General features: G+C 41.7%; 1 protein-coding gene across 1 annotated transcript in view; it reads right to left on the bottom strand.

Moving 5' to 3' along the window:
- The window catches only part of LOC137331042 (alkaline phosphatase, tissue-nonspecific isozyme-like), a 31,806-nt gene extending 8,956 nt beyond the window's left edge, over positions 1 to 22,850 (bottom strand). Inside the window, exons 1-7 of the mRNA XM_067994633.1 lie at positions 22,783 to 22,850; positions 21,924 to 22,098; positions 20,901 to 21,076; positions 17,492 to 17,632; positions 11,099 to 11,114; positions 4,783 to 4,848; positions 108 to 242 (exon numbers count right to left, since the gene is read on the bottom strand). Coding sequence (XP_067850734.1) covers positions 108 to 242; positions 4,783 to 4,848; positions 11,099 to 11,114; positions 17,492 to 17,632; positions 20,901 to 21,076; positions 21,924 to 22,098; positions 22,783 to 22,815 — 742 coding nt within the window. The 5' untranslated portion in view covers positions 22,816 to 22,850. The remainder of the gene's footprint in view (positions 1 to 107; positions 243 to 4,782; positions 4,849 to 11,098; positions 11,115 to 17,491; positions 17,633 to 20,900; positions 21,077 to 21,923; positions 22,099 to 22,782) is intronic.
- Between the last annotated feature and the right edge of the window lie 1,057 nt (positions 22,851 to 23,907).

The raw sequence follows: 23,907 nt of genomic DNA, 5'->3' as shown, positions 1-23,907 counted from the left end.
TTTTTGCAACGTTAGTAATCAATGTTTGCATAAAGGAGAATCAACAGAAATTGTTATCCTAAAGTGTTTATCACAATTTAAATAACATTTGATGAGTTTCTTCCTACCTTCTACCAAAAGGAAAAACCCGTTGGGATTTTTCCTCAAGATTCTCACAGCTTTGTCCACCATGTCAACCAGAGATGGGTCCTGGGTTGTGTTGCGTTCCAACTCAAATGCCATGTCATGTGGCTCAAATAGACCTGTGAACATGGTGACAATCAGATTCATTCCAAATCAATTCTTAACATCAGTTTTCATAATGATTCCTACAGTTCATAGTTCTGTGCAAACAGGAAAACAGATGTTATGTGTCTGGGTTGGAGGTTAGGGTTTATGGTTATGTGAGTGTATGTCTGTGCGAATGATTGTACAGAATTACATAGAATGTACAGCACAGAAACAGGCCATTTGGCCCAACAGGTCCATGCTGGTGTTTATGCTCCACACGGGCCTCCTCCCTCTACTTCATCTAACCCTATCAGCATATCCTTCTATTCCTTTCTCCCTCATGTGTTTATCTAGCTTCCCCTTAAATGCTTCTATGCTAGCCGCCTCAACTACTCCTTGTGGTAACGAGTTCCACATTCTAACCACTTTCTGAGTAAAGAAGTTTCTCCTGAATTCCCTAATGGATTTATTAGTGACTATCTTATATTTATGACTCGTTCTGGTCACCCCCGCAATTGGAAACATCTTCTCTACGTCTACCCTATCAAACCCTTTCATAATCTTAAAGATCTCTATGAGGTCACCCCTCAGTCTTCTCTTTTCTAGAGAAATGAGCCCCAGCCTTTTCAATCTTTCCTGATAAGTATAACCCCTCAGTTCTGATGATATGAGTAAATTATTTTTGCACCTTCTCCAAAACCTCTGCATCTTTTTTATAACATGGAGACCAGAACTATTCACAGTACTCTAAGTGTGGTCTAACCAAGGTTCTATACAAGTTTAACATAATTTCTCTGCTTTTCAATTCTATCCCTCTAGAAATGAACCCCAGTGCTTGGTTTCCTTTTTTTAATGGCCTTATTAACCTGCATCACTACTTTTAGTGATTTGTGTATCTGTACTCCCCGATCCCTCTGCTCCTCTACCCCATTTAGACTCTTATTTTCCAAAGATTATGTGGCCTCCTTATTCTTCCTACCAAAATGTACCACCTTACACTTATCTATATAGAAATTCATTAGCCAATTACACGCCCATTCTGCAAGTTTATTAATGTCTTTCTGTATTTTATCGCAGTCCCCCTCAGTATTAACTATACCCAATTTGGTGTAGTCTGCAAATTTTGAAATTGGACTTCCGATTCCCGAGTCCAAATCGTTTATGTAAACAATGAACAACAGTGATCCCAGCACCGATCCTTGTTGGACAACACTTACCACTTTTTGCCAGTCTTAGTAACTACCTTTAACCCCTACTCTCTACAGGGTGTTTATGTGTTCATATGTCTGCGAATGGAAAATTAGATGCATTGATGTGACTGTGCAGGTACATGGTGTCTGTATATTAATAAGTGTGCATGTGCATGTACGTGAGTGAGTGTATGAATATACACACGCAAGTGGTGAATGGATGTGTGGGGGCACATCCATGCATGAGTGGATGTATGTGTACATACCTGCATTGATGTGTGGGTATCAACACATGTGACAATCATAGGAAATATTCTATTTACTTGTGTTGATCCTGATTAATTTTGTTCTGAGATGTGGTGAAATGGGGCTTTTTGACAAACATGGTTTTATACTGAATCTTTGCGCTGATAAGGTGAGAATGCCTTTCACGTTCTCAGGACGTCGCAAAGTGCTTCACAGCCAATGAAGTACTTTTGAAATGTAGTCGCCATTGTCATAGGGAAATGGCAATTTACGCACAGCAAGTTCCCGCAAACAGCAACGAGAAAAATGATAATCTGTTTTAGTGGTATTGGCTGATGGATAAATTTTGGAGAGGACACCAGGAGAACTCCCCTGCTCTTCTTCCAAAAGTACCATAGGATCCTTTATGTCCACCTGAGAGGACAAATGGGGCCTCAGTTTAACATCTCATCTGAAAGATGGTACCTCAAACAGTGCATCACTTCCTCAGTATTGTACTTAAGTGCCAGCCTAGATTATGTGCTCAAATTGCTGGAGTGAGGCTTGAACCCATGACCTTCTGACTCAGATGAATGTTACCACTGAGCCAAGCTGACACGAGTGCTGGCAAATCGAGTACTTTGCCATCCAGGGTCAGCACTTCCAGGTTATATACAGTACAGGCAAATACAGCTCCCTCTATTCAGTCCCAACAGAGTAGCTTCATCCCATACTCAAAGGAGCAACACCACCCCCACCCCTCCCCCCCCAAACTAGTATGAATTTTCCCCATTCCCTGCAAAAGTTTTCCTGGCTGCCTTTTAGGGTGAGAATCTATGCAAAACAATAGGCAGCACCTTGCTGCAGATTCACATAATTTTCTTACAGTCTAAATGTGCTTCAGTGTGTGTACCAATTTGCCAATTACAGATGCTCAGTATAGGCAATATTAGTGTCACAGTGTAACATATGATAGTGCCAAACAAGAGACTTACTTAAGTTCCCTTTTATTTTGAGGATGCATTTTGTGACTCCATCTTTGAGATTATTTGCAAAATATTACAAAAATATTAATAAAATAATTTCAAATAAAAGATAACTTAAATCTCTTGTTTGGCACAATCACTGTGACACTGATTTTTAAAAATTCATTCTCAAGACGTGGGCGTCACTGGCAAGGCCGGCATTTATTGCCGTACCTAGTTGACCAATGTTTGAGTGACTTGCTAGGCCACTTCAGAGGGCAGGCAAGAGTCAACCACATTGGTGTGGGACTGGCCGGTTTCCTTCCCTAAAGGACATTGGTGAACCAGTCGAATTTTACAACAATCCAACAGTCATAATCACTTTTACTGATACCAGCTTATTATTCCAGATTTTTTAAACTGAATTCAATTTCTCAAACTGCAGCTGCTGCCATGCTGGGATTTGAATTTGCATTCATCTGCCTCACTTAGTCCAGCCTCTGGATTACCAGTCCAGTAACATAACCACTACAGTACTGAACCCACACAAGTGATAATGTCTGCACTGAGCTCTGTAATTGGCAAAATGCTGGAGTTTAAATGACTCAACATCTTTAGAACATAAATTAAGAAGTCAGGCATGAGGAAAAGCCCTTTGGCCCATCAAGTCTCATCACTCTAACATATTAAAAACTCACCATCTATATATTAAAATTGGTATGTTATGGACTTTTCAATGTAAAATGTGTCCACACCTGTGTTACACTTGTAATATGTAATGTTTGTAAGTGGCTCACTAATAGGTTTTACCAATTTAGAGCACTCAGCTTTATGACACGCTTTTCAGCCACAACAAACCTGTAACTCTGGGCAGCCTGTAACTCAAGGCAGTGTCCTAGGTCCAACCATCTTCAGCTGCTTCATCAATGACCTTCCCTGCATCATAAATGGGGATGGTCGCTCATGATTGCATTGTGTTCCATTCGCAACCCCTCAGATAATGAAGCAGTCCGTGCCCGCATGCAGCAAGACCTGGATAACATCCAAGCTTGGGCTGATAAGTGGCAAGTAACATTCGTGCCAGGCAAGTGCCAGGCAATGACCATCTCCACCAAGAGTGTGTCTAACCATGTCCCCTTGACATTCAACGGCATTACCATCGCCTAATCCCCCACCATCAACATCCTGGGGGTCACCATTGACCAGAAACTTAACTGGACCAGTCACATTAATATTGTGGCTACAAAAGCAGGTCAGAGGCTGGGTATTCTGCGGCGAGTGACTCACCTCCTGATTCCCCAAAGCCTTTCCACCATCTACAAGGCACGAGTCAGGTGTTTGATGGAATACTGTCCACTTGCCTGGATGAGCGCAGCTCCAACAAGACTCAAGAAGCTCGACACCATCCAGGACAAAGCAGCCCGCTTGATTGGTACCCCATCCACCATCCTAAACATTCACTCCCTTCACCACTGGCGCACCGTGGCTACGGTGTGTACCATCTACAGGATGCACTGCAGCAACTCGCCAAGGCTACTTCGACAGCACCTCCCAAACCCGCGACCTCTACCACCTAGAAGGACAAGGGCAGCAGGCACACGGTAACAACACCACCTGCAGGTTCCCCTCCAAATCACACACCATCCCGACTTGGAAATATATCGCCGTTCCTTCATCGTCGCTGGGTCAAAATCCTGGAACTCCCTACCTAATAGCGCTGTGGGAGAACCTTCACCACACGGACTGCAGCGGTTCAAGAATGCGGCTCACCACCACCTTCTCAAGGGCAATTAGGGATGGGCAATAAATGCTGGCCTTACCAGCGACGCCCACATCCCATGAACAAATAAAAAACTCAGCAACTCCCCATTAAAAAGCTTGGTTAGCATCCACCTGCAGTTCCATACTCTGGACACTGGTTGGCTCTGCAACAAGCTGCTCTCAAAGACCTATCTGTCCGCCACTTTAGTAAAGATGAGTAAAGATACAACGTTCAGCACGGGCCTTGCCTCCCATCCTCATTTCCTCAATTAGAGCTCCTGACATGAAATAAACCATCCCGTCCCAACCTAAATGGTTGGTTCTATTCCCACTGCATTGTATCCCGATTGAGTCTTGGAATACACCTGTAATATGCTATTTGTCAAATAAAGTAGAAAATAAGGAATTACTAAAAAGCACAGGCAACTCACCCAGCAAATAATCCGTGGTCTCCAGGTTGACCTTGTCCAGCTGCGCCTTATTCCACACATAAACGGCTTGCTGGGAGAAAACCCACAAGTTACGTGCAATATGCACAATCAAAACAAGAGCGTAGATAAAATGGCAAAATCCACTGTCTACAGAGGCATTTCCTTATTTTGTTATTTGATAAGACTTTTTATGATTAATATTTAATTAATATTTTTATTTTGCTGAATGAATTGCAGATTAGATATAAATATTTGATGGAGTAGCATAATCGAAACTCTCCTCCCAAACATTCCTGTAAAGATTGCATTTTTTGCAATAATTTTTTGAGAAGATATGATGATAGCAGTAACCAGCCAGCTGGAGTCTCGTCAACTAATTGATGGGTCTGGGAACCAGCATGAACTCAAGGCTCAGGCTTCTCACACGAGCACAGACTTTCAATGGAAAACAGTGTTGAAATGATTTTAAACACTGAAAATGCTATTGTAGAAGTATGTTTAATTTTCTTGTAAATGTCATCATTTTTCATGTCTATTATGTTACAATCTTTACTGTAGTAAGTGCTGTTTAGTTTAAAAACCATTTGGAATGATTTGACTGGTTCCCCGTGTCCGTTTAGCAGCAATTATGGGTGGCGCTGGTTGCATAAGAGTGAAGCCACAGGGACTGGCAGCCCGAAAAGTGGAGGGAGAATCCCAGAGCCCGAGACTACTGGGGAATGGGAGTCTGCGAGTAATGGGTGGTGCCTCCCTGGGTCTGGCAGCAATTGGGCATAGCAGTAGCGTTCCAAATTCTGCAGGAGTTTGTGTTTCTGGGACGTGGCAAGACTGGGGGTGGCCATGGGATCGGTGAGCGCTAGGAAGGAAATTCCAGCACTTGAGATTACTGGGAATGAAGTTCTGAGGTGTGGGAGAACTGGAAGGGGTGTGCAGGGATCTGGAAGCATTGGGGGATGTACCAGCATCTAGCAGCATTGGAGCAGAGGTTCTTGTATGTGTTTAATGGGGCAATGAGGCAGGATCTGGAGCACACAAGGTGGGTGGTCTGGGCTATGTCAGAAATGGCATGTGGGTGGCTGGGGGTGGGGGGCGGGGATTCTGAGTTGTGCATGTACTGGGGGAGCGGATAGCAGGTTTTGATATCACTATGGAGAATGATTCCAGGGTGTGAGAACACTGGAAGGTGATACCTGAGTTTAGGGAGCAAGGATGTTGAGGGAGTATTGAGGGAGGAGGGAGTCTCAGGGTTTGTGAGTACTGGAATAAGAATCCTGGAGTCTAGGAACACTGGGCAGGGGACCTGGTGTCTGGCGGTAGTGGGGGGCTCCCATTGTCTGGCAGTGGTCAGGGGGATTTGGGGATATGGCAATACTGGGCAGTGGGAGGGGGATTTGGGGATATGGCAATACTGGGCAGTGGGAGGGAACTCCTGGTTTCCCTCAAGAAATACCATCAAAAATGGATTAATTGGTCATTCATCTCATTTGCTGTTTCTGGGATCTGCTTTCTGCAAGTTGACTCCTGCATTTAGGAACATAGGAACGGAGTAGGCCTTACAGCCCCTCAAGCCATCCCCAATGAGATAAAAGACCAGCATTCCATCAGCCTTTTTGATTACTTTTTGTACTTGTGCACTAGCTTTTAGTGATGTGTGCATGGACACTGAAATCCATTTGCTCCTCCACCAAAAATTCTAATTTGTCTTTCTCAGATCCAAAATGGATGACCTCACACTTCCCCACATTGAACTCCATCTGCCATAGTTTTGTCCACTTCGTCTTTGTGACTTTATGCTCCCCACACAACTTACTGTGCCCTCCTAACTTAGTGTCATCTGCAAACTTGGATACACAACTCAATATTCCTTCATCCACGTCATAAAAATATGGCGAAAAGCTGAGGCCCAAATACAGATCCCTGAGACCACTGGTCACATTCCGCCAATCAGAGAACGTTCCCATTATCCCTGCTGTCTATCAACTACCAACCAATTACCAAGCCATGTCACAAGATTATTTCCAATTCCGTGTGCTCTCATTTTTGCTAATAATCTCTTGTGGAACCTTGTCAAATGCCTTCCCGAAATCCATACAGACAACATCCATAAACACTCCCCTATCCACCAAGTAAGTGACCGCCTCAAAAAATTCAACTACATTCGTCAGACATAACCTACCCATCACAAATCCATGCTGACTCTCTTTGATCAGCTCATTCTTTTCCAAATGCTCAGTCACTCTGTCTCTAATTATAGATTCCAGTAACTTCCCCACAATTGATATTAAACTGACAGATCTATTTCTCATTTACATGCTGTCCCTCGGCGACATCATCGTACACAGACGACACCCAGCTCCACCTCAACACCACCTCTCTCGACTCCTCCACTGCCTCTGATTTATCATGCTGCTTGTCCAAAATCCAGTACTGGATGTGCAGAAATTTTCTCCAACTAAATTTTGGGAAGACTGAAGCCATTGTCTTCGGTCCCTACCATAAACTCCGTTCCCTAGCCACCAACTCCATCCCTCTCCCTGGCCACTGTCTGAGGCTGAACCAGACTGTTTGCAACCTTGACGTCCTATTTGACTCTGAAGTGAGCTTCCGACCACATATCCGCTCCATCACCAAGACCACCTACTTCCACCTCCATAACATTGCCTGTCTCCATCCCTGCCTCAGCTCATCTGTTGCTGAAACCCTCATCCATGCCTTTGTTACATCTAGACTTGACTATTCCAATGCTCTCTTGGCCGGCCTCCCATCTTCCACTCTCCATAAACTTGAGCTCATCCATAACTCTGTTGCCCAGATCCTAACTCACATAAAGTCCCATTCACCTATCACCCCTGTGCTTGCTGATCTACATTGGCTCCCGGTCCAGCAACGCCTTGATTTTAAAATTCTCATCCTTGTTTTCAAATTCCTCCATGGCCTCACCCCACCCTATCCCTGTAACCGCCTCCAGCTCTACAACCCTCCAAGATCTTTGTGCTCCTCCAATTCTGGTCTCTTGCGCATCCCCGATTATAATGACTCCACTATTGGCAGCCGTGCCTTCAGCTGCCTAGGCACCAAGCTCTGAAATTCCCTCCTTGGACCTCTCCACCTTTAAGACGTTCCTGAAAACCTCTCTCTTTGACCAAGCTTCTGGTCACCTATCCCAATATCTCATGTGGCTTGGTGCCAAATTTTGTTTGATAATGCTCCTGTGAAGCACCTTGGGACATTTTACTACATTAAAGGCATTACATAAATGCAAGTCGTTGTTGTTGTCTGTAGTTACCTAGTTTCTCACTCTCTCCGTTCTTAAGTAATGGAGTGACATTTGCAATTTTCCAATCCAAAAGCACATTTCTTGAATATACGAAGCTTTGGAAAATTATGACTAAGGCATCTGCAATTTCCTCACCTATTTCTTTTAACACTTCAGGGTGGAAATCATTAGGTTCTTGAAATGTGTCTATCATAAGTCCCATTACTTTCTCCATTACCATTTAAAAACAATTTATATTTTGGGCTGGAAATTGCTTGTAAAATAATGGTTAGCCTAACAGCGCTCACCGTTATTAATGGACAAACCGAAGAGCAAGTTCTGGCAACCACACAGCGCAGTCAAAAACAGAAATCCAGAACTTGCTCTTCCTGTTTCACTCGTGATCTGAAAGTTTTGTCTTAAAGGGACCTCACCGGCTGCAAACATTGGACCAGCGTAAGCTTGCTCTCCTGCTTAACTGGAAACTAACTGATCTCGCCACAAAAAAGGTATGCTGCAATTTTTAGGTCTAAACTATGTATTGATGACTGCCAAACAACCTCACTGGCACTGAAAATGAAACATTAAAAATGTGGAATCTCATTACTCCTGATTTTAAGTTTTTAGACATTACTTTTTCTTTGTCTTTTTTATCTCAGTCTTTTAATCTTGTCCTCTCTTTATTTCGCTTTCTCTCTCATTTTCTAGAACATTTACTAACCTTATCGTGCACATCCTGGTTTTTAGTGTGCGCAGTTTATCAATGAGTTTCATTTCCTGGTTCTCACAGCTTGGCTTGCTTCAAGCTGATTGGTTGAGAGGACTTAGAGATCCTTTCCCCGATCTCACAGCCCAGGAAAGAACATACAGTTTTTTGAAGTTGCATTTCAAGAAAGTTGCCGTCAAAAAGAACGCGGTAACATAGTGGGTGAATTTAAATCTCATGAGCGGCAAGCACTGTTGGTTCACCACTCAGAGCAATTTACGGGCCATTAACTCCAATGAGTTCCTCCCCTTAATTTATTTTTAGATTCCCTTGCACCAGTGGTATTTCCACTGTGAAAACGGATACAAATTACTCCTTTAACAAGTCTGCCATTTCCTTATTATCCATTATAGTCTCACCTGCATCCGTCTTTAATGGGCCTACATTGCCCTTTATCACTCTCTTTCTCAATCTATTTATAGAAACTTTCGCTGTTAGCTTTAGCATCCCTTGCATTTTTTTCATATTCCCTTTTTGAACCTCATTACTTTCTTTGTATCCCTTTGTTGCTTTTTACAGCTCTCCCAGTCCGCTGGATTTCCATTTTTTCTTGCATTTGTGACACTCCCTTCTCCCTCTCAAACCTAATATCAAATTCAATCAAATTATGGTCAAAATTTGCAAGAACCTGTCCAACTCCCCCTTAAAATTACTGATGATATCAGCCTCAACTGCCTCCAGTCCGAACATTCATCACTGTGTGTTAAATAGATATGTCTGATCTGCCCATTCACCTCCCCTCTTCTGGGCTTTATCCCGTGCCCTCTCATTGTCATTCTTGGATCCATGGTAAACAGTTTCTCAGGATTCAACTTGATACCTCACTAAGAGCCCATCTCAGACTTTCTTAGTATAACCTTGTTTGCTCCAGGGAGTTAGTGAAGACACAATAAGATGCCATACAAAAGCAAAGGTTTTTTTAAGCAGGTTTTTAGTGCTAAACACTGTTATACTGTATTTAGAAATTATAAACAGTTTCAGAGGCAGGCATAACAGGCAAAGAAAGCATCAGGGTCAGTGTGGACTGGAAACAGGTGCAACACGCATGGTGAGTGAGTGGCAGCTGAGGATGGGCCAGACATCATAGCCCGAAGGACCGAGAGTGGCTCTGCCTCAGAGGGCAAATTTTAATAGATATATTTCCAATATGGGGTTGGGGGAATCTTATGGGTAAATTAATGTTTGCTTTTACATTTTTACATGTTAGTTATGTTATAAATTGTATTTCTTTTTATGTAGTCAACAAGCCAAGATGAAATAATTTTCAAAAATTATTTGGAGCAATTTTGTTGGTAGTTTCCATTTTTACAGTGATAGATCTTGCACGGTCTTGTAGTTGTAGAGTTTTGATTGGTTACGGCCAAAAGAATTTTGATGTTTTATAATAATTTGATTGATTTACATTCTGTTTTCTTTATTGGCAGTTTTTTGTTGCATTTCTTAGCTGAGTTGAGATTTGTCGAAAATGAAAGTGGAGCAAGTCAATAAGTGTGATGCTGAAGTGTACGTGTGTATAACAGATTCCATGGTCACGTCACTGTATAAAGGTAGAAAGGAGGATTAACATGGTGTATATTACGTTCGCTGTATGTTAAAAGCTAAGGCAGGTTCAGGCTTAGCCGACTGGAGCTAGTTTATTTCGCTGCCATAGATGTTTTTGACATTCAGGCTGATTTGATATGCTGAGACCTTGTTTCGGAGATGTGAATAACACCAAACTGTGCATCTTTTAGTTTTAACTGAGATTGTCAAAGAGACAATCAAGCAATCAAGATAGTGTATGACAAATCTGGATTTTCTAGCTGCATTGAATTTGTTGTGAATGTCAGGCAAATCAGACAAAATAGGACATTTTTAGTTAATGATGAGGGAAAGGCAAGAAAGATTAAATCACTGGGAGGGTGTGTGTTCCATGGTGTTAAAGTGCAGACGCATAAATTACATGGATGAACTACCACCCCAGCATCACATCGAATGCACCACATGAATATGTTGAAACCTTACCTCAAACACCAGAAGGTGGCATTATGTCTCCTGTCCACCCTGAGCAAAGACAAGGAGGATGACAATCAATTTGATAACTGAGATCAAAGGTGATTCCTTGGTGGGGAAGATTGCCACATGCAAGACTTTTAATATATTATAGATACATATAAATAGATAGATTTTGAATAATTCCAGAATCCCCCTCCCAAATAGTTGCTTACTTGTACGGAGCGCATTGTTACCACTCATATGGTCCACCACTTGTTACAAGCCAAGCCCTTCTGCTCCATACTTTCAAACATAAGAACAGTGATTAAAGACGGGCTGATTTGGCCCATGGAAATTCCTTCCAGTATTGCATTCTATTTCTCACCATCGGGGTTTTGATAACCCTGATATTTTCTCTTGTACAGTCTTACTTGCTACATCCTTTCTGATGCCTCTGTGTTGTTTGGGCAGTTTTGTATACATCTTTAACAAGTATTACTTTCTGTCATGCCCTTATACGTTCTGCAACTTTACAGTAACGGTCATGCCTTACCTTTGTGCTCTTATTTAAGCTGTGCACTTCTTCTGGACCTACTGCAAGGTCGTCCAAGTTAACACTTCATATACTCTTTCAGTGGCATAGTCATGCTTGATGTCTCGTTTGCATATATGGGAGCTCTTCATTCACCAAAAAAATCTCCTCGCTGTTCTCCGTACTAGAACTTAAAACTTGCTTTTTTGTAATTGCTGTTGAGTCCTTTTCATCTATAATTGCACACTCCACAACTGGATTAACAAAGTTTTCAACATTTATACCAGCAAGATGTGGGAAGTCATGGACACTACCAGTGTCCCTGCCGACCATGTGTGCAGGAAGTGTGTCCACCTGCAGCTACTGACCGATCGTATCTCGGAGCTGGAGCTGCGGGTGGATTCTCTGTGGGGCATCCGCGATGCAGAGAAACTCGTGGATAGCACGTTCAGCGAGTTGGTCACACTGCAGGTAAAGGGAGTACAGGCAGGAAGTGAATGGGTGACCACCAGGCAGAGTAAGAGGTGCAGGCAGGTAGTGCAGGGGTCCCCTGTGGCCATCCCCCTCTCAAACAGGTATACCGTTTTGTATGCTGTTGGGGGAGATGGCTCACCAGGGGAAGGTGACAGCGGCCAGGTTCATGGCACCGTGGCTGGCTCTGCTGCACAGGAGGGCAGGAAAAAGAGTGGCAGAGCTATAGTGATAGGGGACTCGATTGTAAGGGGAATAGACAGGCGTTTCTGCGGACGCAACCGAGACTCCAGGATGGTATGTTGCCTCCCTGGTGCAAGGGTCAGGGATGTCTCGGAGCGGCTGCAGGACATTCTGGAGGGGGAGGGTGAACAGCCAGTTGTCGTGGTGCATATAGGTACCAACGATATAGGTTAAAAAACGGGATGAGGTCCTACAAGCTAAATTTAGGGAGTTAGGAGTTAAACTAAAAAGTAGGACCTCAAAGGTAGTAATCTCAGGATTGCTACCAGTGCCACGGGCTAGTCAGAGTAGGAATGACAGGATAGCTAGGATGAATACGTGGCTTGAGAGATGGTGCAAGAGGGAGGGATTCAAATTCCTGGGCCATTGGAACCGGTTCTGGGGGAGGTGGGACCAGTACAAATTGGATGGTCTGCATCTGGGCAGGACTGGAACCAATGTCCTAGGGGGAGTGTTTGCTAGTGCTGTTGGGGAGGGTTTAAACTAATGTGGCAGGGGGATGGGAACCGATGCAGGAAGTCAGTGGGAAGTAAAGTGGTGACAGAAACAAAAGGCAGTACATGACCGGACAGATGGTCTGAGAAAGCAGGGCAAAGACCAAGGGAAGTCCAGATTAAACTGCATTTATTTCAATGCAAGAAGTCTGATGGGCAAGGCAGATGAACTCAGGGCATGGATGGGTACATGGGACTGGGATGTTATAGCTATTACTGAAGCATGGCTAAGGGAGGGGCAGGACTGGCAGCTCAATGTTCCAGGGTACAGATGCTATAGGAAAGATAGAGCAGGAGATAAGAGAGGAGGGGGAGTTGCGTTCTTGATTAGGGAGAACATCACGGCAGTAGTGAGAGGGGATATATCCGAGGGGTCGCCCACTGAGTCTATGTGGGTAGAACTGAAAAATAAGAAGGGAGAGATCACTGATAGGATTGTACTACAGACCACCCCCCAAATAGTCAACCGGAAATTGAGGAGCAAATATGTAAGGAGATTACAGACAGCTGCAAGAAAAATAGGGTGGTAATAGTAGGGGACTTTAACTTTCCCAACATTGACTGGGACAGCCATAGCATTAGGGGCTTGGATGGAGAGAAATTTGTTGAGTGTATTCAGGAGGAATTTCTCATTCAGTATGTGGATGGCCCGACTAGAGAGGGGGCAAAACTTGACCTCCTCTTGGGAAATAAGGAAGGGCAGGTGACAGAAGTGTTAGTGAGGGATCACTTTGGGACCAGTGATCATAATTCCATTAGTTTTAAGATAGCTATGGAGAATGATAGGTCTGGCCCAAAAGTTAAAATTCTAAATTGGGGAAAGGCCAATTTTGATGGTATCAGACAGGAACTTTCAGAAGTTGATTGGGAGAATCTGTTGGCAGGCAAAGGGACGTCTGGTAAGTGGGGAGTCTGGTAATAGGGCTTTCAAAAGTGTGTTAACCAGGGTTCAGGGTAAGCACATTCCTTATGAAGTGAAGGGCAAGGCTGGCAGAAGTAGGGAACCTTGGATGACTCGGGAGATTGAGGCCCTAGTCAAAAAGAAGAAGGAGGCATATGACATGCATAGACAGCTGGGATCAAGTGAATCCCTTGAAGAGTATAGAGATTGCCAGAGTAGAGTTTAGAGAGAAATCAGGAGGGCAAAAAGGGGACATGAGATTGCTTTGGCAGATAAGGCAAAGGAGAATCCAAAGAGCTTCTACAAATACATAAAGGGCAAAAGAGTAACTAGGGAGAGAGTAGGGCCTCTTAAGGATCAACAAGGTCATCTATGTGCGGAACCACAAGAGATGGGTGAGATCCTGAATGAATATTTCACATCGGTATTTACGGTTGAGAAAGGCATGGATGTTAGGGAACTTGGGGAAATAAATAGTGATGTCTTGAGGAGTGTACATAGGAGGGTTCCCTCCCAGTCGGGGAACACTTCAGCAGTCAAGGACATTCAGCCACCGACCTTCGGGTAAGCGTACTCCAAGGCGGCCTTCGAGACACACGACAACGCAAAATCGTCGAGCAGAAATTGATAGCCAAGTTCCGCACCCATGAGGACGGCCTCAACCGGGATCTTGGGTTCATGTCACGCTACACGTTACCCCACCAGCGAACAAATGTTATCTGTTTTTAATATAACGGGTCAGTTGCTGTCTTTTCTATGTTTCTACCTCTCTATCTCTGTTTTTTTTTGTTTGTTGTTTTTTCTGGTGATTTGTATATTCTGAGACCTGGCAGGTAACACCTGTCTGTCTGCACACTGATTGCCTTGGCAACAGGCAGTTGAAAAAACTGTGTTATCACCAAGCATTGTTCTGTGAATTATAAATGCGACTTCATTTCGAGGATTTCATTTCCACATCGTTCACCTGAGGAAGGAGGTAGCCTCCGAAAGCTTGTGAATTTAAAATAAAATTGCTGGACTATAACTTGGTGTTGTAAAATTGTTTACAATTGTCAACCCCAGTCCATCACCGGCATCTCCACATCATATTACAGAGAGGGAGGTGCTGGAAGTCTTAACGCGCATCAAGGTAGATAAATCTCCGGGACCTGATGAAATGTATCCCAGGACGTTATGGGAGGTTAGGGAGGAAATTGCGGGTCCCTTAGCAGAGATATTTGAATCATCCACCGCTACAGGTGAGGTGCCTGAAGATTGGAGGGTAGCAAATGTTGTGCCTTTGTTTAAGAAGGGCGGCAGGGAAAAGCCTGGGAACTACAGACCGGTGAGCCTGACATCTGTAGTGGGTAAGTTGTTAGAGGGTATTCTGAGAGACAGGATCTACAGGCATTTGGAGAGGCAGGGACTGATTAGGAACAGTCAGCATGGTTTTGTGAGAGGAAAATCATGTCTCACGAATTTGATTGAGTTTTTTGAAGGGGTAACCAAGAAGATAGATGAGGGCTGTGCAGTAGACGTGGTCTACATGGACTTTAGCAAAGCCTTTGACAAGGTACCGCATGGTAGGTTATTACATAAGGTTAAATCTCACGGGATCCAAGGTGAGGTAGCCAATTGGATACAAAATTGGATTGACGACAGAAGACAGAGGGTGGTTGTCGAGGGTTGTTTTTCAGACTGGAGGCCTGTGACCAGCGGTGTGCCTCAGGGATCGGTGCTGGGTCCGCTGTTATTTGTTATTTATATTAATGATTTGGATGAGAATTTAGGAGGCATGGTTAGTAAGTTTGCAGATGACACCAAGATTGGTGGCATTGTGGACAGTGAAGAAGGTTATCTAGGATTGCAACTGGATCTTGACAAATTGGGCCAGTGGGCCGATGAATGGCAGATGGAGTTTAATTTAGATAAATGTGAGGTGATGCATTTTGGTAGATCGAATCGGGCCAGGACCTACTCCGTTAATGGTAGGGCGTTGGGGAGAGTTATAGAACAAAGAGATCTGGGAGTACAGGTTCATAGCTCCTTGAAAGTGGAGTCACAGGTGGATAGGGTGGTGAAGAAAGCATTCAGCATGCTTGGTTTCATTAGTCAGAACATTGAATGCAGGAGTTGGGTGTCTTGTTGAATTTGTACAAGACATTAGTAAGGCCACACTTGGAATACTGTGTACAGTTCTGGTCACCCTATTATAGAAAGGATATTATTAAACTAGAAAGAGTGCAGAAAAAATTTACTAGGATGCTACCGGGACTTGATGGTTTGACTTATAGGGAGAGGTTAGATAGACTGGGACTTTTTTCCCTGGAGAGTAGGAGGTTAAGGGGTGATCTTATAGAGGTCTATAAAATAATGAGGGGCATAAATAAGGTAGATAGTCAAAATCTTTTCCCAAAGGTAGGGGAGTCTATAACGAGGGGACATAGATTTAAGGTGAGAGGGGAGAGATACAAAAGGGTCCAGAGGGGCAATTTTTTCACTCAAAGGGTGAGTGTCTGGAACGAGCTGCCAGAGGCAGTCGTAGAGGCGGGTACAATTTTGTCTTTTAAAAAGCATTTGGACAGTTACATGGGTAAGATGGGTATGGAGGGATATGGGCCAATTGCAGGCAATTGGGACTAGCTTAGTGGTATAAACTGGGCGACATGGACATGTTGGGCCGAAGGGCCTGTTTCCATGTTGTAAACTTCTATGATTCTGGAGAAGCATTAAAAGATAATGTTATTGATTGTGACTGGTTGCTATTTTTTCAATGCTTTTAATGAAATCTCATTCTGAGAAATCGCATGTTGCAAAATGCAGCAATCCCATGATTTTGTTAGCTCATCATAAGTCGCAACGAAAGACGCATTTTCCCGTTTTTTTGTACCATTGTTGGGGAACAGGTGAGGGAGCTTTACATGGCATCTAACCTACACTATACTTAATGAAGGAATATAATCATGTTAGGGAAGACAATTTCACTTAAACTCTTTGGAATTAACCTGGGAGTACTTGATGTCAACACTGGTTATAAAAACATGTGTTCAATTACCCATCACTGACGTCCTTAATTGGGAACACAAAATTCACTCCAGAAAAGAGTAACACTTCACATTGATTGCAGGACACATTTAGTATTGAAGCTATTAAGACTCCTCGGTCTCTTTCAGCTTCTTCTTTAGCTATTTCAACACCATGGAGTCCACGTGTTGTCTAGTTTTCTTTTCTACATTCATTTTATCTGCCAGGTTCTGCCCACTTATATATTTTGTGCAACTCACTACGTAATTTGAGCCTTTTCCAGTTCCTCCCAGATTGTTATCATCTGCAAATTTGACCCTTTTGCATTGAGTTTCTGAATCCAGATCATTTATGGATGCCACTCAGTGCTTCCCCCATTCCAACAAAATTCCTCTAACAAAAATTGATCACTCTCCTCAAACATCGGATTTAAAGAGTCTACATTTTTACTTGAAAGGTGAAACACCTGTTCAAAACTCCTTCCCCACTGATGTCACATCAGTTCATATAAAACTGAAGGTATCTTGACCTTACTTTACTGGACTTGGATTTATATAGCACCTCATCATAATTCTCAGAAATATCGCAGTGTTTCGTAGACAATTAATTATTTTAGTGTAGTGATTGTTATTATGTAGGCCAAAACGGCAGTCATTTTGAGCGCAGAAAATCCCACAAACACCAAGAGATGAATGACTAGTTAATCCATTTTTATTGATTTTGGTTGAGGAAGGAATATTTGCCAGTACATTTGGAGTACTCTCTGCTTTTTAAGTATGTCCACACAAAACACTGGAACATGTAGAAAGTACCTTAATTTAATGTCAAAGGATGCAGACATGTAGATTGCCAATGAAGGAAGTCCTGGAGTGGGGCAGATCTAAATAAGCCACCTATTACAGGGAATTAATTAAATCATTGCCAACATAGCCTGAGTTCCCAGGTTTTATAAGCAACAGCTAAATCCAAGAAAAACTAATTGAATAAAAAGAAAATGATGTGCAGATCAAACATAGCTTTCATTTTTTTTGAAATTCCTTATCAAATTCTAGAGGAAAATCAAACAAACCTTATCAATTTTAGTTTCAATCCATTTGTCAATTAAATTGATTCCGTCCAAACGAATTCCCTCAGCATGGGCCGCGTTTCGGTATTCAGGGTCTTTGGTTGATTTAGGGGTCATGTACTTTCTACCACCTCCCATTATTACCTTAAGAGAATCAACAAGTCCATGAAAGAATTAATCTACATAAATGAATGTGACAACAAACAACATGATCTGAAAACAGAAAAGTCTGATTAGAAAATCACAGCTTGATGCAAGCAGCTTTTATTAATTCTTAAAGAGGCAATTACCAGCTCCTTTTAAAAATAAGACATTTCATGTGGATGTCAGGTGAGGCCAGGATTGAGCTTGACTGTTATGTCCTTTACAGTCACTCTCATGTTCACATATGAACAATGACCACTTCAACCATAGCAACTGGAAGTCAGCATTTTGGGCACATGTCCCAGTGCTTGTTGACAATAATCAGCAAAACTAAGGGTCATTTCCCCTCAGCAATGCTACTACTCAAATCCAGCTGCTAAAGGAGATGATTCTGGAAGGTGCATATTGTAGGTGGGAACTCCAGCCAACAGTATGCAGCAACTGGAATCACTTTCATTAACAGCATGACCCAGGTAAGAACTCCACTTAGAAGAGAGAGATGGGGAAACAGATGACAATAAAAGGGTGAGGGAATGAGAAATACAGTGATAAAGGAAAGGAAGGGAAAGGGAATTGGATGGCATTGAAAGGGCAAGGGAGGAAATAAAAGGAAAAGGGAAGTGGATAGCAATGAAAGGAGAAGGGGAGAAAATGAGTGGCAATGGAGAGGGAAGGGAGGAATGAGGGGAAGAGGGAAGGGAGGAATGAGGGGAAGAGGGAAGGGAGGAATGAGGGGAAGAGGGAAGGGAGGAATGAGGGAAAGAGGGAAGGGAGGAATGAGGGAAAGAGGGAAGGGAGGAATGAGGGAAAGAGGGAAGGGAGGAATGAGGGAAAGAGGGAAGGGAGGAATGAGGGAAAGAGGGAAGGGAGGAATGAGGGAAAGAGGGAAGGGAGGAATGAGGGAAAGAGGGAAGGGAGGAATGAGGGAAAGAGGGAAGGGAGGAATGAGGGAAAGAGGGAAGGGAGGAATGAGGGAAAGAGGGAAGGGAGGAATGAGGGAAAGAGGGAAGGGAGGAATGAGGGAAAGAGGGAAGGGGGGAAAGAAGCTTGGAACAGTTTTTTGGGTGGGAAAAGGAGTAAAGCTGGGAGCGGCACTGGAGTCGAGGAGGGAGAGTAGCAGCATTAACAATGGGGAGGAGGAGTGCTAGCACGAATGTGACAGGAGTGGAGGGAAGACTACCAACTTGAACTGAGGAGGTTGCAAGACGAAAAGAGTGGGAATACTGCCAGCTTAAATTGGAGGAGTGAAAGAAGAGTGCCAGCTTGAACTAAGTTGGAGAAGGAAAAGAGTGCCAGTATGAACTCGAGGGATGGAAGATGTAAGTGTCTCTGTAAAAGAAAGTGGAGTTGAATGGGGTATACTGTCTCTTCGAAATAGGTTTGGAGGTGGTCTGGGGGCAGGAAGTTGGGATGTGGGATAGTGACTATTGAGGCAACTTAGTGGGAGGAGGGAAGGAAGCAGAAGTTGGGAATGGTGCTTTTGGGGGAGGGGGACAGGGAGGGAAGAAGCTGAGAACAGTGCTTTGGGTTGGAGTAGGACGACGAGTGCTACTATTGACTGGGAGGGAGGAGTACCACCATTAATTGAAGGGATGGAGAGTGCCAGCATGCTCTGGTTGGTCTATTGACTTCGTTTTTATTTTTATTAGATTAATATTTTATCAATTGTGAACTATAAAACTGCTGAAAATGAACCGGAACACATCATTCTTAGGGGGATTATCTCACTAGAGCCCCATAGAAATGCATTTCCAATGTTGTCCCTTCAACATTTGGATTTCCCCCTTCAGGCCTTTATGTACTTATGTTTTTTTTCCCTCCAATACAAATGAAGGAATATTGGGTATATTCTTTGGAATTCCCCACTGAAACCTCTTTGCCTCTCCATCTTTCTCCACCTTTAAAAACCTCAAGACTAATCTCTTTGGCCAAGCTTTCAAATACCCCTCATAATCTCTCCCTTCCAGCTTGGTTTTGGCTCTTTGTGGAACACTTTTTATATATTAAAGGTGCTACTTAAATGCAAGTTATTGTTATTTGGCTTTGCTAGTTTTCCAGATTGATATTCATATTACTTGGATGTCAAAGGGCAACTGACACCCATGGAACTGTACCCCAACAAGGAATCATCTTCAGGACAAGAGGAAACAAAATAGGTGGGGGAGAAAACAACAGTAAATAAACAGGGGAATGGTGGATGTTAAAGGTCATCATGAATGATTTTAACTTTGATTTTTGGAAAGATGCTGAAACCTTTCTTTAAGCCCATAAAGATACAACTCATCAGTATTTCTACACAAGTTCCTTTCATGTGTCTTCCAATTTTTCTCTAGCTATTCAGTTCAAATTGAAAAGGCAATATTGCACTTTCATGTTACCTTGACAAGTTTGTATAAAAAAAGAGAAAAATGCGGTCACCTGGCTAGTGATGCAGTGGGTTTGCTGTGTTACTGTTTGTGTCTGCTGCCAATGTTATATATTGAATTTAATTAATATCAAAGCACTGAAACCACATTGCAGTAGCGTGTGCTGCAGCAAATATAGCATCTGCTTCAGCACAAAGTTTCTCAGACAACCAACGTTTCAGACATTGCTAGCAGCTTTAGGAACTGAATCTAATCACTATGTTATATAAGTGAATGCGGCAATAATCTTGCACAAAGCAAGGTCTCACAAACAGAATTAAAAGGAATGACCATTTAATCTGTTTTTTTGTGTAGTTTCTGTTAAGGATAGAATGTTGGCCAGACACCAAGTAAACTTCTTTAAATAATGATACGGAATCCATACTTTCTACACTTTGCTGCCCTTTCCTCCCAACCTCTCCTGAATCCAGAGACTAGTGCTAAAGAACAGATCCAAAAATGCTAGTTTTGTAGTACCTGGTACAAGTGGCTATAGTGGCAGAGAGTATTCGCAGGTTTTGGACCATAAAAATCATTCCAACCGAGACCAACCTTGTGCTCATCTGATGTCTACAATTTGCATTTGCCAGCAGGAGTCACTGGATATTGCTCAGGAGTGGGAATCTTGGCCAGTTTATCATCTCTCTCTGTCTCAGAGACATTGAAGCCAATTGCATCAGGGACACAGAGAACAACTGTACTGTTCCTACCACTGATCTGGCTGGGTCAGCTAACTCAGCACAGGCAAGACATCAAACCTAGGACCTTCCTGATCCATATGGCTCTACAGATCATTACATGGTGTGTTTGAAAGAATCTATATTTTACTACATAATCATTTAAAACTTGTTCTGAGAGATTACCTCAATGTTAGGTATATTGTAGATGAGTTGAGTTGAAATGTCCTTGCAGCCCTGTTCTTTGGCCACATTGGGCATCTCTGCATCACTGAACCAGTGGCGGTTTACAGTGTGAGCGTATGCAGCTGCTGGAGTGGCATGCATTAATCGTGTTGTTGTAACAATACCAACAGATTTCCCTAGGTGATATTAAAAAGTCACAATCCAACGCTTAGCAATTCATCACTCATAATTTAAAAATAAAAAGTCAACAGTTTCATCTTAAAATAATAGTTACTTTGAGAAGTCTAATGGTAAAAACTTAGTTATGTTGGAATGTCTATTAACATCTAATCATCTCAATATACAGTCATGATGTATTTCATTATTTTCTATTTTAGTTATTCTTTTTCTCAATTTCTTTGAACACATTATGATTATATTTGTTTTGCACATTAATGCACAGAATGTAACATTAATGTACAAATTATGTCATTATTCCATCACAAGCTGCTTTGATTCACCAGAATTGGAACATTCTCAGTGCCACTGATAAAATTACTTTATGCAGTTCTCCATCTCATGCAGTCCACTTGATGTGGGTGATGTTATAATATTTTGTAACTACTTTATTAGCTGTAGTTTCAAAAAACATTTTGCTATTAGCTGCATGTTCTTACATTACAAATTGGAGATTATTTTCCTATATTTTATCAGAGATTTCACTTGTGCTGCTATTGGTTGTTCTTCATTGTCAAAGGCTCATCACCTAAAAGGTCCCCTCATCCTGGTAAGATGTTGGCCATTTTTCATGAATAGAAACGAAGAAAAGCAAAATAATGGGTTGAAGGCGGCTGAAGTACAGTTACATGGGAAGTGGCTTCTTGTTGACTTGGTTTACATGTGTTCTCATGACTGCTCTAGTTGCACATTGTTAAGCATCTCTGGTCTACCAGTATACAGACGATCCATTCTTGATCATTTGTTATTTGGTATATAATCAACACAAACTGATAAACCACAGGTTATTTGTAGTATTTACATTACCTGCACTTTTGGCCCAATTCAAAATTGAAGTGACTTCATTGCCGAAGGTTGAATTACACTGGTCATACTCAACAGCAGACGTTGTACCTAGAGTGAATTTTTTTGTTTTTACACCACAGAGGAAAGCAGAAGCAGTACATGCACTGTCAGGCACCTGGGCATCCACACAATAAACCTAGATTATAAAGAGAAATCAGTCCAGTTATAACATGGAAGAATTATAATCTTTTTAATGCAATGCCTCATATGATAAAATCGACCTTTATTGCATACCACACTTTTTTTTATATATACTATCTATCATAGAATAATAGAATTAATGCACAGATTTAGGCCATTCAGTCCATTGTGTCGTGCATCTTCTCTAATCCCATTTCCCTCCCTTTTCCCCTACGAAAAATATCCATTTATCTCTACTGTTTCCTTTCTGTATCCTAGCTATCCATATAACCATTCAGTTAATATTTCTGTTAATATCATGTGCCTTATTTTTTAGCTGATCAGTATATTTCCCTTTATACACATATTGATAAAAACACCAACAAAAAGAATGAAAATATTAACTCTCTTTCAATACTAATCTTGGTCTGTCCTGGAAGTTTGAGAATATGGAAATTGTGTAGTGGGAGAAAAAATGTAAATGCTTCCAGAAAACACTGTAGCCTAAAAGGGCATATTTAAAACAGGTGTTTGGGGGCAATGTGAGTCCATAACCACCATAACTCATTTTTCAAATACACCACTGTTTTATTCTAAGTAACTGTGATATTCATTTTATCCAAATCCTCTGTGCAAAAATAGCCAAAACAAAATCCCAAAACTTGACATGTATATTTAAGGAATTAAAAATTATTCCTACCTTTGTTAATGAAGTGTATGGAAAAGTATCCATTTCTAGATTATATTCCTCACCATAAAAACCGTTGAGTTGCCCTTTTAAAATCCGAGCTGCTGTAACCGTGGTTACCCCCATACCTTAAAACAAAAAAGCATGGCTATTGTCTGAACAAAGAAAATAATTTTTAAAACGCCTCAGCTTGTGAAAAATGAGAAATTCAGCAGCATGATATCAAATCATTTCATAAATTAGGAAATCCATCATTAAAGAAAAGCTGAAAAATGTAGAAGTTTGATAAAAATTCAGATGACAAAACTTCACTTACCATCCCCAAGAAATACAATTATATTCTTCACCTTCCTTGTGGAGGGAGAGACCATGTTCTTTTGTATTTTCTCTTTTGCCAAATTCAACCAGTCGGAAGGTGTTTTTTCAACATCTACAACTTATAGATAACAACCAATTTATCAGATATAAACAAGTCTTTCCAAACATGTGATGATTCTCATAAAAGTTCACATTTAATTTACATTTAATTTAAATATATATTGCATGCAGCAAAATTGTTTTTGGATAATCCTTTTTATGTCAGTAAATATTTTTCAAACAAAATCACATTTTCAGTGACAAAATACTGAACCCTATACAAATATCATCAAATTCATTCAATGAAAATAACTTCATAAGGAAAGTTTTTATTAAATTAGATTTGTTTTATTTAATATTCAATATTAAGTCATTTATATTTGCACAAATCATTCTAACTTTTTAAAATTACAAACTGAAATGAGATAAAAGCCATCCAACTGTATGGGGTGGTGAAGGAACATTAGTATAATTACCAACGAGGAAAATGGCACAAAGAAAAATCCACAAAATGGCTTGAAGAGAAAAAAAAATAGTACGAATGTTTAAAAATGTATGAAATTACCTGATAAACTAACTGCATTCAGTACTGCCAATATAATGCAACACATAACCAAGGGCCACAAGGAGGCCATGATGGTCAGGATTTTAGGTAATGAAACTGAAAAAACTGACAAAGCTCTATTTAAACCTTTTTAACAGTGAGATTATGATGAAGAAAATCAAACATGCAATGGTTGCATCATTCCTAACATTTGTTTTGTGAAGTCATGAATAAGT

This window comes from Heptranchias perlo, chromosome 13 (genome assembly GCF_035084215.1).
Source record: "Heptranchias perlo isolate sHepPer1 chromosome 13, sHepPer1.hap1, whole genome shotgun sequence".
Taxonomy (NCBI): domain Eukaryota; kingdom Metazoa; phylum Chordata; class Chondrichthyes; order Hexanchiformes; family Hexanchidae; genus Heptranchias; species Heptranchias perlo.
This window is presented reverse-complemented; position numbering and strand designations above follow the sequence as displayed.